Source organism: Oryctolagus cuniculus, chromosome 2 (genome assembly GCF_051225735.1).
Source record: "Oryctolagus cuniculus isolate XC-2025 breed Fujian yellow rabbit chromosome 2, ASM5122573v1, whole genome shotgun sequence".
In the NCBI taxonomy this organism is placed as follows: Eukaryota; Metazoa; Chordata; class Mammalia; order Lagomorpha; family Leporidae; genus Oryctolagus; species Oryctolagus cuniculus.
The window spans coordinates 137,303,224-137,315,453 of record NC_142868.1 but is presented as its reverse complement, the minus strand read 5'-3'; the positions used below and the strand labels follow the sequence as shown (position 1 = coordinate 137,315,453).

Here is a 12,230-nt window from a genome sequence, read left to right as displayed (position 1 = left end):
AAGGCAGATCAGTGCAGACCCTCCAACCCGGGATGCGGGTGTCCCACGCGGGCGGCAGCTTACCCCACTGTGCCACAGGCCTGCTCCACACATTCTCTATTGTCAGCGATTCAATTTCTTTTTTCTTTAAAAAGCTAGTAGTGCTCAACTACAATGCTGCCGCAGCTCACAAACTGAGAAGGCACCGACTGAATCCTAGCCCTTCATTTTACTGATGGGGAAGGGAGTCCAGGGAGGCACGGTCGCCAGCCTGGATCCCATGTCCCTCGTCTGGCAGCTGATCCGCACGGTCTGCTCGGAAACAAGCAGGAGACGGCATGAGGCGTAGACAAGGATTAATCCTGGAGAGAGAAGGGCAGATCTCGCATTTTCTCCCCTTGCTCCTTGGAGCATCTGCGAACGCAGGGACACGCAGGTGCATGTGGTTTCAGCCCAAACTAAGACGCACCAAGTCTCCTGTGTGACAGACACACATCACGTACCTGGGCCGAACACGTGAGCCTTCTAATTTTAGACTGACTTCAGCACCATGTGGGAAAACGCAGACAAAGAACAGGGAAGCAGTGTGCAGTTATGAAAATCTTTTGTTAGGTGAGATGAGCAAGAGCCAGGTCCCTTGTTTGCCAGCTGACCCACGCTCTGCCTGTTTGCCAAACAAGAAAAGACCTCAAAGACTTCCCTCCCTCTGTGCACTCCGGCCCAAACTCACCGTCTCAGCATATTGAAGCCCAAACTCACCGTCTCAGCATATTGAAGCCCAGAGCCCCCACGAAGCCCCGAGCACCAGCTCCCCATGCAAGCTGATCGTGGGGACAGTCCCCGTGCATAACCCCACGCTATCTCCACATCGTTTCAGCACCAAGCCTGAAAGGTCTCCCAGATGCTAAGCCAAAAAGCCCTCAAACACACCCCCCTTCTCAGCAGACACAGGTGAGAGGAAGGAGCGGAAGTTCAGCAGCTTAAAGAGCCACGCACAGTACCCAGATCACCCAAGGCACACAGCAGAGGGAAGCCAGGGCCTGGCTCCCAGGTGCCCCAGCCAGGGCCTCACCACACCCCGTGGGTCATTAGTCTCACGAAAATAGGAGAACCAGATGGGCAGCCTGGGAACGGTGCAACATTTCTGAGGGTTAAGCAAGCAGCCACCCAACAACTTCTGAGCCGCGGTGCATTCTGTCCCTTTTAAGGGGCATTAAAATGCCTTTGGAAGATGGGTCATACGTGCCACCTTGGGAGGGTGTGACAGATGTTCTAAGCTCTAGGTGTTGCCACCCTCAGCTGCCTCCAGCTAATGTTTCCTTCGGTGCTTTATAAATGGACAAGCATTCGGATAAAAATGTCCTGGCCCAAACTCCAGACTCTGGATTTCACTCCCAACTCATGCATGGAGCAGGTGCCCCCATCATGATGATGCTCTCCTTATGGGTGGGCTCCATAAGGGCAAGGAAGAGACAGCCTGAGTTTTTGCACAGTCCCAGCAGCTGGAGGGTTAGAACCTGAATGCACAATGACACCTGACTCTAAGAGAATCCGATATACGACCGCACCCTCCCACTTCCCAACCATGGTCCCTGGAAATTGATCACTGCAGTGCTTCTGGAAAACCCAATGGCAGCTCATAACCTTCTCGATGCAGCTCCCCCGTCATCCGTAGCGATCCATGAGAGCAGTCTTGTGTGAAAAGCCTAGCAGGCTGCTCCTGACGGATGCCAACAGACAAGGAAACGAATCCAAGCAACAACCAGACACGTAACTCACCCTGCGACTCAAACAAGCCAAGACCCACTGGGCCCAACCAAGATCCCTGACCTCCAGTCTCCGGCACCAGATCCCACCACTGTCCCACCCAAAGCGGATGTCTGGGAAGCCTGTACTGATGGCAACACCGGCGTCCTGTGATTCTGGTGTCACCTCCATATGTGGGGGTCTATGGAATGGGAGAAAGAAGCCAAGCAAACCTCAGAAAGCAAGGCCAGCTGCAGGTGTCCGATAACAACAACATGAAACTTCTTTAAAGCTGCAGAGGACGAGCCCCCATCTCCTTTGAGAGCGAGCACACCTGGGGTGGGCACGTGGAGCCGACGGTTCCCTCTCCGCAGGGCTCCATGAACGTGTCGGGCTTCCCCGAGCAGGCCTGTGCCCTGTGGCTCCAGCGCTGTCACTCGGGGATGCATGACCACCTAGCTCATTCATGACTGCTCCCCTTTCTGGCCAAGCCTTAGAGTGGAGACCCCTGCATATTCACATAATGGAAAAGCCCTCATAAGCCTTTGTCCTGTACCTGCTCCTCCTCACACCTAAATCGATGGTTCTGGGATTTAGCAAACGAGCTCACCAAAACCCAGAGCAAAAGGAGCTGGAGGCTGAGAGGTGAATGTTGCCCAAGAGGAAAAACTAATGCATTTAGAAGAAACTGAATGCCTGAAAGAAACGCCTATCAGTAGAGAACACGACACGAAACATCAAAGTATCACAAAATCAAATACAGCACCCTCTACCCTGCATCTTAAAAATGATTTTTTTTTTTTTGCTTTCGTTGGTGTGGTCATGGAGCCAAGGTTATGTTTTCAAAAGCACTTATCATATACACTTAATGAAGGGTTCATGAGTGAAATAAGCTTTGCTTTCAAATACCCGGATCTGTGGACGATTCTTATAATGCTACGGATAAATAGTTTTACTTCCTACATTAGCCAAGAGTTAAACACACCCTTACTCCAACGCTGGGGTAGTGAGTGTGGCTGGTGGGTACTGGGCCCCAGTTTGAGCTGCACTCACTAAGGATTTCAGCCCTGGGTACTGAGGAGTGGTAAGGCCTACCATGGCCTAGGGAGCCTTCCTGGAGACAGAAAGGCCTCCCTAAAAGGAAAGAACGTGAAGCAAACAAGCCTGGATCAGTCACAAAGCCCTAGCTTTTGGGGAGGGGGGTGTGTGACAATAGTTCGGTCATCGCCGTTTGGACTCATTCCCTAGCCCAGCCCTCCCTGGAATCCTGTCTGAGGCCCATGGGGAAGACCTTTCTCATTAATCACTAAGAACGTTCTTTAGCTTAGCAACCTGTCCAGCAGAGAGCAGCTCAGGGGCCGCAGCAGCCAACACTGGGGGCTGCAGGCTCCCCGGACTTCACACGTTGTGGCCCTGCCTGCTCTCCCTCACAGCTCGCTCTACAGAGGGGCATCAGCCAGTCACAGGATGGTGTGCCTCACAGCAGGCTCGACAGCCGTTTCTGACCATAGCTCATAATGAGGGGGACTGAACATCAGGAAGGTGTCAATGTCAATGTTATAGCAGGAACGAGGGACAAGGGGCTGGTCACCACTGTAGCAGGGCAGTCCCCTTCAGGATGAATGCTTCAGGTCTCCTCAGATCTTCCCAGCAGGCCCCTGGGCCCCTCCTAGAGGTCTAGGCAGGGGCTGTGCCAGGCCCCTGGGGGAACAGGTTCACGGACAACATCCTTCAGTTCTTCTTGCCTGTATAGATGGACGGAGGCTTGGAAGGATGGGGTCAAAGAACCAGGAGAGCCTCTCCCCTCATGGAAGGGCGCCATCAGTGTGTGCCCCTGCAGTGTGTGCCCTGAAAGTGACTCAGCAGAGAGCCTGACTCCTGGCCTACCAGGTCTAGGACCTGGAGGAGCTGAGGGGAAGCCCGTGCAAGAGAGCCAGGGAACCAGGCATGGAGGCCCAGGCCTCCTCCCACCCATCTGGCCTAACCTCAAGGCCTTTATGCTTCAGTTCCATCCCACTGGGCCTAGGAGCATGCAAGAAAGGCAAGGGAAACACCAGAACATCTCATCCTGCGGAGATGCCCAGGTAATCCCAATGACAAGTATCTAAACAAGTGGTGACTGCGGATTGGTGCTGGAGCCATTTCTCCCAAACAGTGCCAGAGGGGGCTGCTGCAGCAACAGAGGGGAGTGGAAGTCAGAGGAACTGACTCCACGCTAACAAGGGAGCAATGAAGCCAGCAGCCTCCTGCATTGCTGGTGAAAATCAGTATGATCCACATGGAGCTGGGAGCGGGCAGTCTGTACCCAGGATCCTCAATCACTCCTGCTCCCCAACATCCATCCCAAGGAAAAATCCAAAGCAAGGAAAAAGCCCCTAGGCATGAAGACAGAGCATTGTAACTTTAAAATCCAGAAGCATCACAATGTCCCCTGGGTCAGGGCTTGGTGACATCACCCATGCCTTTTTTTTTTTTTTTTTTTTTTTTGACAGGCAGAGTGGACAGTGAGAGAGAGACAGAGAGAAAGGCCTTCCTTTGCCGTTGGTTCACCCTCCAATGGCTGCCGCGGCTGGCGCACTGTGGCTGGCGCACCGCGCTGATCTGATGGCAGGAGCCAGGTACTTCTCCTGGTCTCCCATGGGGTGCAGGGCCCAAGTACTTGGGCCATCCTCCACTGCACTCCCGGGCCACAGCAGAGAGCTGGACTGGAAGAGGAGCAACTGGGACAGAATCCGGCGCCCTGACCAGGACTAGAACCCAGTGTGCTGGTGCCGCAGGCAGAGGATTAGCCTAGTGAGCCGTGGCACCGACGCATGCCTGTTTTAATAGAGTTTCGTGACTTTTTACATGGATACATTTTAGGACATCACAGCAACATGGAAGAATGCTCAACCCAACACATGAGTTTCAAAAGCAAGAATCAAGACCCCTTCCTCACCAGGACTAACTCTGGCTGAAAGCATCTTGTACCTGTAAAGGCAGGTGCTTCCCTATAATGCGCGATCCCGCATGCTTTGCCTCCTGTGCTTCCCAAGCTCCCCAATATATTGACCTAGGATCTTAATGATGGAAACAGAGAAGGAGGCTCGCATACAAATATCCAAAAATAAACCAGAACACAACTGCACAAAGCTCACCAGGCAGATGCAGCCTAGCAAGTTCAGGAATCTGGGGCCTTGAGGGGGAATGAGCATGTGAGCTGGAGAGACGCAACTGGTTCAGAGCTCTGGGGTCCTGCTGGCCCCGCTTCTCAGTGCACCTGCCTACACAAACCGTCTGAAGCGCTGAAGGGAGATGGGAGAAGGCAGGCCCCCTGTGCAAGCCAGGAACTGCCTGCCTTGGGCCTAACAGTTAAGACCTTCCTTCCGGGGAGCAAGCAAAGGGCTCAGGCACAGGTGCGCCCAGTGGGCAGGAAGCCAGCAAGGGAGCGCTCCAGGTGACAGCACAAGCTCCACAAACTAGGCCCTATCTGTTCCCTTCGCTCAGCCCACACACCGCCCACGGCCCCAGGAGAGGCTGGACTCACCGCTGAGGGGCGACGTGCTGTTCTCCAGGGCTTGGCACACAGCCAGCAGGATGCCTGCAAGGGGAAGAAGAGAGAGAGCAGGTAAGAGCCCGCCCAGCAAACAGCCTTCTCGGGGGGTTCCAGGACAGGCCCTTTGAGGGTGGGTGGGTATACCATCTGTGGGCCCAGCACAAAATGAAAACATGGGACGGCCTTGTTCAAAGAGCAGGCACTAAACTCCTTCCATCTTCCCACAGTCTCTCTTGCCACCTGTTGTGGTATTTTTTTAAACACTATATATTAAAATCATTTATTTATTCATGAGGGCGAAGTGGATGGAAAATTTCCATTGGCCAGGCCAAAGTCGGGGGGCAGGAACTCCATCCAGTCTCCCATGTGGGTGGCAGGCACCCAACTATTTGAGTCACCACCTGCTGCCTCCCAGAGTCTGCATTAGCAGGAAGCTTGAGTCAGGGGCCAGAGCCAGAGATGGGACCCAGATACTACAATATGGGACATGAAGGTCTTAACCAGTGTCTTTACGGACAGGACACCTGCCCTGAGTTTGTATTGTGGACAGATGCACAGAACATAACATTTACCACTGTAATCACTTGTAAGTACATTCACACAGTCATTCATGTCAGTGTTCATGTCATTGCTCTGCTTTGGGCACGAGGGTATCTACAGGCAGGACGTCACCCTTCACAGGCCCTCGGGGGCCCAGTGACAACATGTGCAAGGGGCCCCTGACGACTGGGTCCCCACCCCGCCCCACCCCACCCCAGGCAGCAGCTGCACTGATGTGCTGTGACCCATCTGCGGTGGGGAACTATAATCAGGTATTCACTCTTCCCAGGGACCCGTGGTCCCCCCCAAGATGGATGGGCCACCCCAAGGGTACTGCACCTTCTATGCCCGTATGTGCTGGGCACTTGGATGAGGGGAGGTGGAGAGGATGGCTACCACCATGCTCCCCTCCCCCACACACCCCAGCCAAGATGGCAGGGGGTACATACACCTAACCTCGACCTCTGTGTCCAGGTTTCATCAGGAGCAGAGCAGGGCAGAGCAAGGACCCACCGAGGGGAGGCAGGAAGATGGCAGGAGTCAGGACCCTGGGAACCCAGGCTCCAAGCCCGCACTGCATACTCCATTGGCCCATTAGGTTTCGCTTACAAGACACAAATGCAAAGGTAAAACCATACGGTTTCAAGACTGTAGCTGTCGAGCAGTGAACCCAAGCTCATGCCCCTCTGAGCACGGAGCGCCGTGCGACCATACAGCCACCCCTGCCAGCAGATGCCCCCAGCGGCTCTCACGTTACCCCAGCAGAGATTTCTGGAAACACAGCAACAACACTCAGTGAAGAAAGAACCTCTTGGGAGTTACGCAATCAAGATGAGCTAAACTAGAATGACTTCCCCAAACTGAACTGTGAAAAGGTGCCCTGGTGTCCATGCGGAGGGCCTGGGACGGGTTGGCCCAGCAGGTGGACAAACCAAGTGAGGTCAGAAAACCAGCCAAGTCCTGTTCTCACTCTTGCACTGCATGGGGCCCAGGCAGCCTACCACTCCGCAGACTGTGAGGGCGCCTCGCCCCTTCTCCCTGAGGGTGTAGACGTGGAAGTCCTGACTCAGGGAAAACAGACACCTGGGACAGAGACAGAGGCGTCAAACAAGAAACATCCTAAGAACCTCAGACAGCTTTCCCTGGAGGCCCGACATGAACTCCCCCGACTTCAGCATCCTGAACCACGTATTTGGGCTAGAGTGGGGGCAGGGTGGAGGGACAGAGAGTGACAGTTAGCAAAGCACACACATCTCCCTGAGCAATTCTTTTCTGGTTGCCAGGTGATGCTAATTTTGGAAGTGTGACTCTTGGGGTCTCCCTGGATACATTTAAAGGGGTAAGAGAGGGGCCAGTGCACAACAGGTAAAGCCCTGGCCTGAAGTGTGGGCATCCCATGTGGGCGCTGGTTCTAGTCCCAGCTGTTCCTCTTCTGATCCAGCTCTCTGCTCTGGCCTGGGAAAGCAGTAGAAGATGGCCCAAGTCCTTGGGCCTCTGCACCTGCATGGGAGACCCGGAAGAAGCTCCTGGCTCCTGATTCTGGATTGGCTTAGCTCTGGCCATTGCGGCCATTTGGGGAGTAAACCAGTGGATGGAAGACCTCTCTCTGTCTCTCCTTCTCTCTATAACTCTTTCAAATAAAAAAAAAATCTTAAAAAAATAAATAAAAATAAAGGGGTAAGCATGTAATCCACACACCTGGCGTTCCTAACCCAGCCAGGAAAAGTCTAAGGAGCTGCACACTTGAAGCGAGGGAAAAGAGGTGACATGTGGCCTAGTGGTTAAGACGCCATGGCCGGCACCGCGGTTCAATAGGCTAATCCTCCGCCTTGCGGCGCCGGCACACTGGGTTCTAGTCCCGGTCAGGGCGCCGGATTCTGTCCCAGTTGCCCCTCTTCCAGGCCAGCTCTCTGCTGTGGCCAGGGAGTGCAGTGGAGGATGACCCAAGTACTTGGGCCCTGCACCCCATGGGAGACCAGGAGAAGCACCTGGCTCCTGCCTTCAGATCAGCGCAATGCGCCGGCTGCAGCGTGCGTCTCTAATAAGTTAAGAAAACAAAAAAACCTCGGGAGCAGTCATGTTCTGCCTCTCCTGGCACTGCCACACAGCAGTCTGGGCTTGGCAGCCAGTGACCCAGAACAGCAGCAGAGGACGACACGACGACGCAGGACATGCTTTGCATGCCTCTGGCGGGAGGCGTGACGGGCCTGTCCCTAGTGCCCGAGTTTCACGCCTCACTCCCTGCCCCACTCCTGTCAGTGAGGGTGAGCGCAGCCCCGCTCCCAGGTTTCCCGCTGGCGTCCACTGAAGCAAAGCCAAGATGAGAGAGCAAATGCATGCAATGGAGTACGGCGGACACCAGCTCTCCAGGAAGATGCCAGTGTGGGACATGGCTGCTGCCCACACCCCAGGACGGGCCGCTTCACCTCCTGATCCTCACCCATGAGCTAGCAGCTGCCAAACTCACTGCAAAGCCACCATGCCCGCAGAGGGAAGAGGCCCTGGGACACAGCGTGAGGCCTCGGCTTCCTCTCACCCCCGTAGGAAGCTCCCTGGGTGGGGGAGGGGGGTCCTGGACCCAGAGGTTAGGGTCAGGCCTCTCTCGTCTCAGGGGGTGGGCATCAGTCCCACTGAGCACACAGCAGTCCCAGGCTTAGCACCAGGGCTGTATGGGTGTTATCTCACCTAGTCCTCGTGATAGCCATGAGCCGGGCACCTCCCAGCCTCACTGCCTTCCATCCAGCGGATAGAACTGATTGTACGGATGAGGAAACCGAGGCTTACACACGCTAAGAAATTTGCTCAAGCTGCAGCAGTCAGGTTCAAGCTCACCTCAGTCCAACTGCCATGCCCAGGGGATGAGCAATCGCCACTCCAACAACAGTCCCTCCAATCATAGCCCTCATGGAATCCTGGCAGGGAGGAGTTCATCAGTCCCCCTCCCCACCCAAGTCCAAACAGCAGGCTCGGCAGACACGAGGGGGTCAAGCCTCTTGGGACTTTCCCATGGCCTCCAGTTTCCCTGAGGGGCTGGGGTGCCGGCTTCTGGGCTGGTAGCTGCCCAATCTGCGCAGACCCAGGGGCCCTGACCCCCGAGCCGTGTGGCTGTGCTTATAAACCAGGCTGCATGAAGACCTTGCAGAACATGGGGCCTTGGCAGCCCCGAGGCGTGTGGGCAACCAGGTCAGGAGTCGGGAAAGTCTGGCTACAGGGCCAGGCGCCACACACAGGTGCTCAAGGAGACACGTGGTGCAGATGCAGCCTCGGTGCCCGCAGCCACAGGGCCCTTCTGCCTGACTTTCAAAACTGGATCTTGGGGCCGGCATTGTGTCACAGTGGGTTAAGCTGCCACCTGTGACACTGGCATCCTATATGAATGCAAGTTCAAGTCCTGGCTGTTCCACTTCCAACCCAGCTCTCCGCTAATGCACCCGGGAAAGCAGCAGGTGATGACCCAAGTGCTTGAGCCCCTGTCAACTACATGGATAACCTGGATGGAGTTCCAGGCTCCTGGCTCCAGCCTGGCTCAGCCTCAGCCACTGTGGCCATTTGGGGAGTGAACCAGCATATGGAAGATCTCTTCTCTTTTTCCCTCTGTCTGTAACTCTGTTTCAAATAAATAAATTAAATGTGTTATACAAAAGCTGGACTTGTACGTCACAGGCCCTCTGATGGATGAGATGCAGCCAAGAATCCCAGTTGGGCTGCTCCTGCCAGTATTGCACAAAATAGCTCCAAGAGGGGAATCCCAAGATTGTGAACTTCAAAAAGGAAAATGGAAAAAAAAAAAAAAAAGGCACAGGTGTCACGGGGAAAGCCACACAGTGGAAGAAAGACCTCAGGAAAAGCCTGACCCCTCGTTCCCAAAACAGAGTCAGCACCCAGGCCTACCTCCAGGAAGGACAGGGCAGCCGCACTGATAAAGTCAGCTCTGTGGCGCTCAGGCGCACGTTTCCAGCAGAAACAATGTAAGAGGAAGGGCCGGCCTGTTTATCTCCTGAGGTGACAGCAGTGGAGCCATCCTGAAACGCACTCGCCCATGTGCAAACGGGAAATGCTCTGGAGAGATGCTGGACACCCAGCTCCCCTGGGCCCCAAAGCAGGGCTCCCCTGGCTCCTGCCTGGGACTGGCAATCCTGGGAAGAGCCCCAGGCTGTGCCTTCAGCATGGGAACCTCCATCCTCAACTACCTGCCACCTGGAGACCCCCTCTTCTAAGGACACTGAGCTGTAGTGCCTAGACGTGGGGTACCTGGGCCCCAGCCACTGGAGCAGAGGCAACCATGCCCTGGCCTGGCCTCCACCGTGGCCAGCATTTGCTCCCAGGCTCCCACATGCTCCACTGGATGGAGCCGTTGTTCCCTCTAGGATCCAGAGCTCATCCACTCGTGGATCCCCTGAGCCAGGCTTCCCAGGTAAAGGGCGAGGTTTGGGTGTCGGCGGCTGGCGAGAGGCTGCAGCAGGTCCTTTAGGATGAGGGATGCTCTGGATTCAGAGGTGGTGGCGAGGGAAGGCCTGCAGGTGAAGCCCAACGCAGGCAGGAGGCACATGAGTCTGTGCCCAGGGAGCAGCCCGTTGCCCCTTCCTCGCCCACCATGGCTGGGCCCAGGGGTCATGAGGAACCGGCCAGGAGCTCAGGGAGTAGACAGTGGTCCCCGAAGAGGGAGATCTGCCAAGGCAGCCGAGGGAGCAGAGAATCACGTGGACAAATGGGCCGCACAGAGCTCGGAGCCTACAGTACAGGCTCAGGGCATCCTCCCTTATGAATCATATCCCAACGCTTCAGTGTTACTTGCAAACATTACTGGATTTTAACTGCCTAGTGAAACCTGCCAAATTGTATGATTTTTATCAACGTGTTTATATCTCAGAGTATGATAGCCAGGAAAAGATTCTGGCTTCAGGGTAGGAACTGATTAGGCAGAAGGAACAAAAGGGAACACACTGCAGACAAGGTCAGCGAGGGGAGCTGGTGGCACCAGGGCAGGCCTGCCCCTACCCTAACCTTGAGACTCTCCAGTAACTGATTAGGATATCAGGACCGGAAGCATCCATGTGGCATCTCTCATTAGAGGACAGCCCTCAGAGGAGCTGTGCTCTCTGGCCTGGGAACAGGTGACACAGTTCACATGTGCACCTGCTCAGAGGACCACAGAGAAAGCTGCCACGGGATTTGCGGGGGGAGGGAGGGCTGGCCCAACAGCTTCAGAGTGTCCTGGGGATGGCAAGGACTGGAGTTCAGAAACGTGGCTCAGGAATGAATCCCATAGGGCAGGCAGGCCGGCCAAGGGGATGTAGGGCTCTTTCCACCAACATCTCAGCCTTTGGAACGCTGCTCTCTAAACACACTCTGGAGCCAGCTGCCAAGGGCAGAGTCTTACAGAGAATGAGTGAGAAATGGCTGGTGTTGTGTTCCTGACCCACAGAGCAGGGAGGGGCAACTTCAAACTGCAAAGCCCCAGCAGTGAGGTCCGGACGGCGCACGTCTCTGTGCCAGTGGCAGAGCAGGGGACGGAGCCCGAGGGGTGGCTCAGTCATGAGACCATCACTGTGCCAGGCACTGTGATCAGAAGTGATTGCAGCCACACTTGTGTGAGCACTCCCTGTGTGCTCTGCAGCATCCCAGTCAATACTTGGGGTGCAGAGCAGACAGCACGGGTGAACCCCTCTCCCGGAGCACCTGGCACCACACCTGTTTCAGGTTTCCAAGTCTTTTGGATTTGGGGAGAGCTGAATATACATAATGAGATAATTAAATGTGGAGCTCACTTATTTTTCATATGTACCTTATACTCACAGGCTGCAGGTAATTTTATACAGAACGTTCAGTGTTTGTTTTTTGACTGCAATTCGTCACATGAGGCCAGGTTTGGGATTTTCTTCTTGTGGCATCATGATGGTAGTCAAAAAATGTCTGAATTTTGGAGCATTCCAGATTTCAGTTATTCAGATTAGGATACTCAACTTGTGTTATGCTCCCATTTTAGAGGTAAGAAGGTAGAGGTACAGGGGTACAGTTAAGCAACTGCTCAATAGTCCCCAGTTTACCAGTGACAGATACTGCAAGCTCATGCTACAGGACCCGGCTGGCCTCATTATGCTTCAGCTTACTGAAGACAGCCAAAGAACACCCACCTGTTACAAAAGATGGCCCTTCCTCTCCTGGACAGACAGCAATATGGGGAACACAAGCTAACGGGGGGACCCTGACACCAGGGTCACCTGTGAGTGCTGTCACCTTTAACAAGTCATTTTACCTCTTTCAATCTCGGGTCCCTGATCTTTAAGCGATACCACTGGGCCAGAAGATTGGCCAGGTTCCGAAATTCCAGGTATCTGTGAAGACACAGAACTGTGCACTTTCCTCAAGCTTCCAGTGGGGGGCACTGGTCCTGTCCCACCCTCTTTCAGGTGGATTCCTTGCTTTGAAT

At 54.7% G+C, this 12,230-nt stretch overlaps 1 protein-coding gene across 11 annotated transcripts in view; it reads right to left on the bottom strand.

Moving 5' to 3' along the window:
* TGFA (transforming growth factor alpha) overlaps positions 1–12,230 on the bottom strand; it is a 104,410-nt gene that overhangs the window by 60,090 nt on the left and 32,090 nt on the right. For all 11 annotated transcript variants that reach the window (XM_089327590.1, XM_089327591.1, XM_089327596.1 and 8 more), the window contains exon 2: positions 5,252–5,305. In XM_089327590.1, the coding sequence (XP_089183716.1) occupies positions 5,252–5,305 (54 nt within the window). The remainder of the gene's footprint in view (positions 1–5,251; positions 5,306–12,230) is intronic.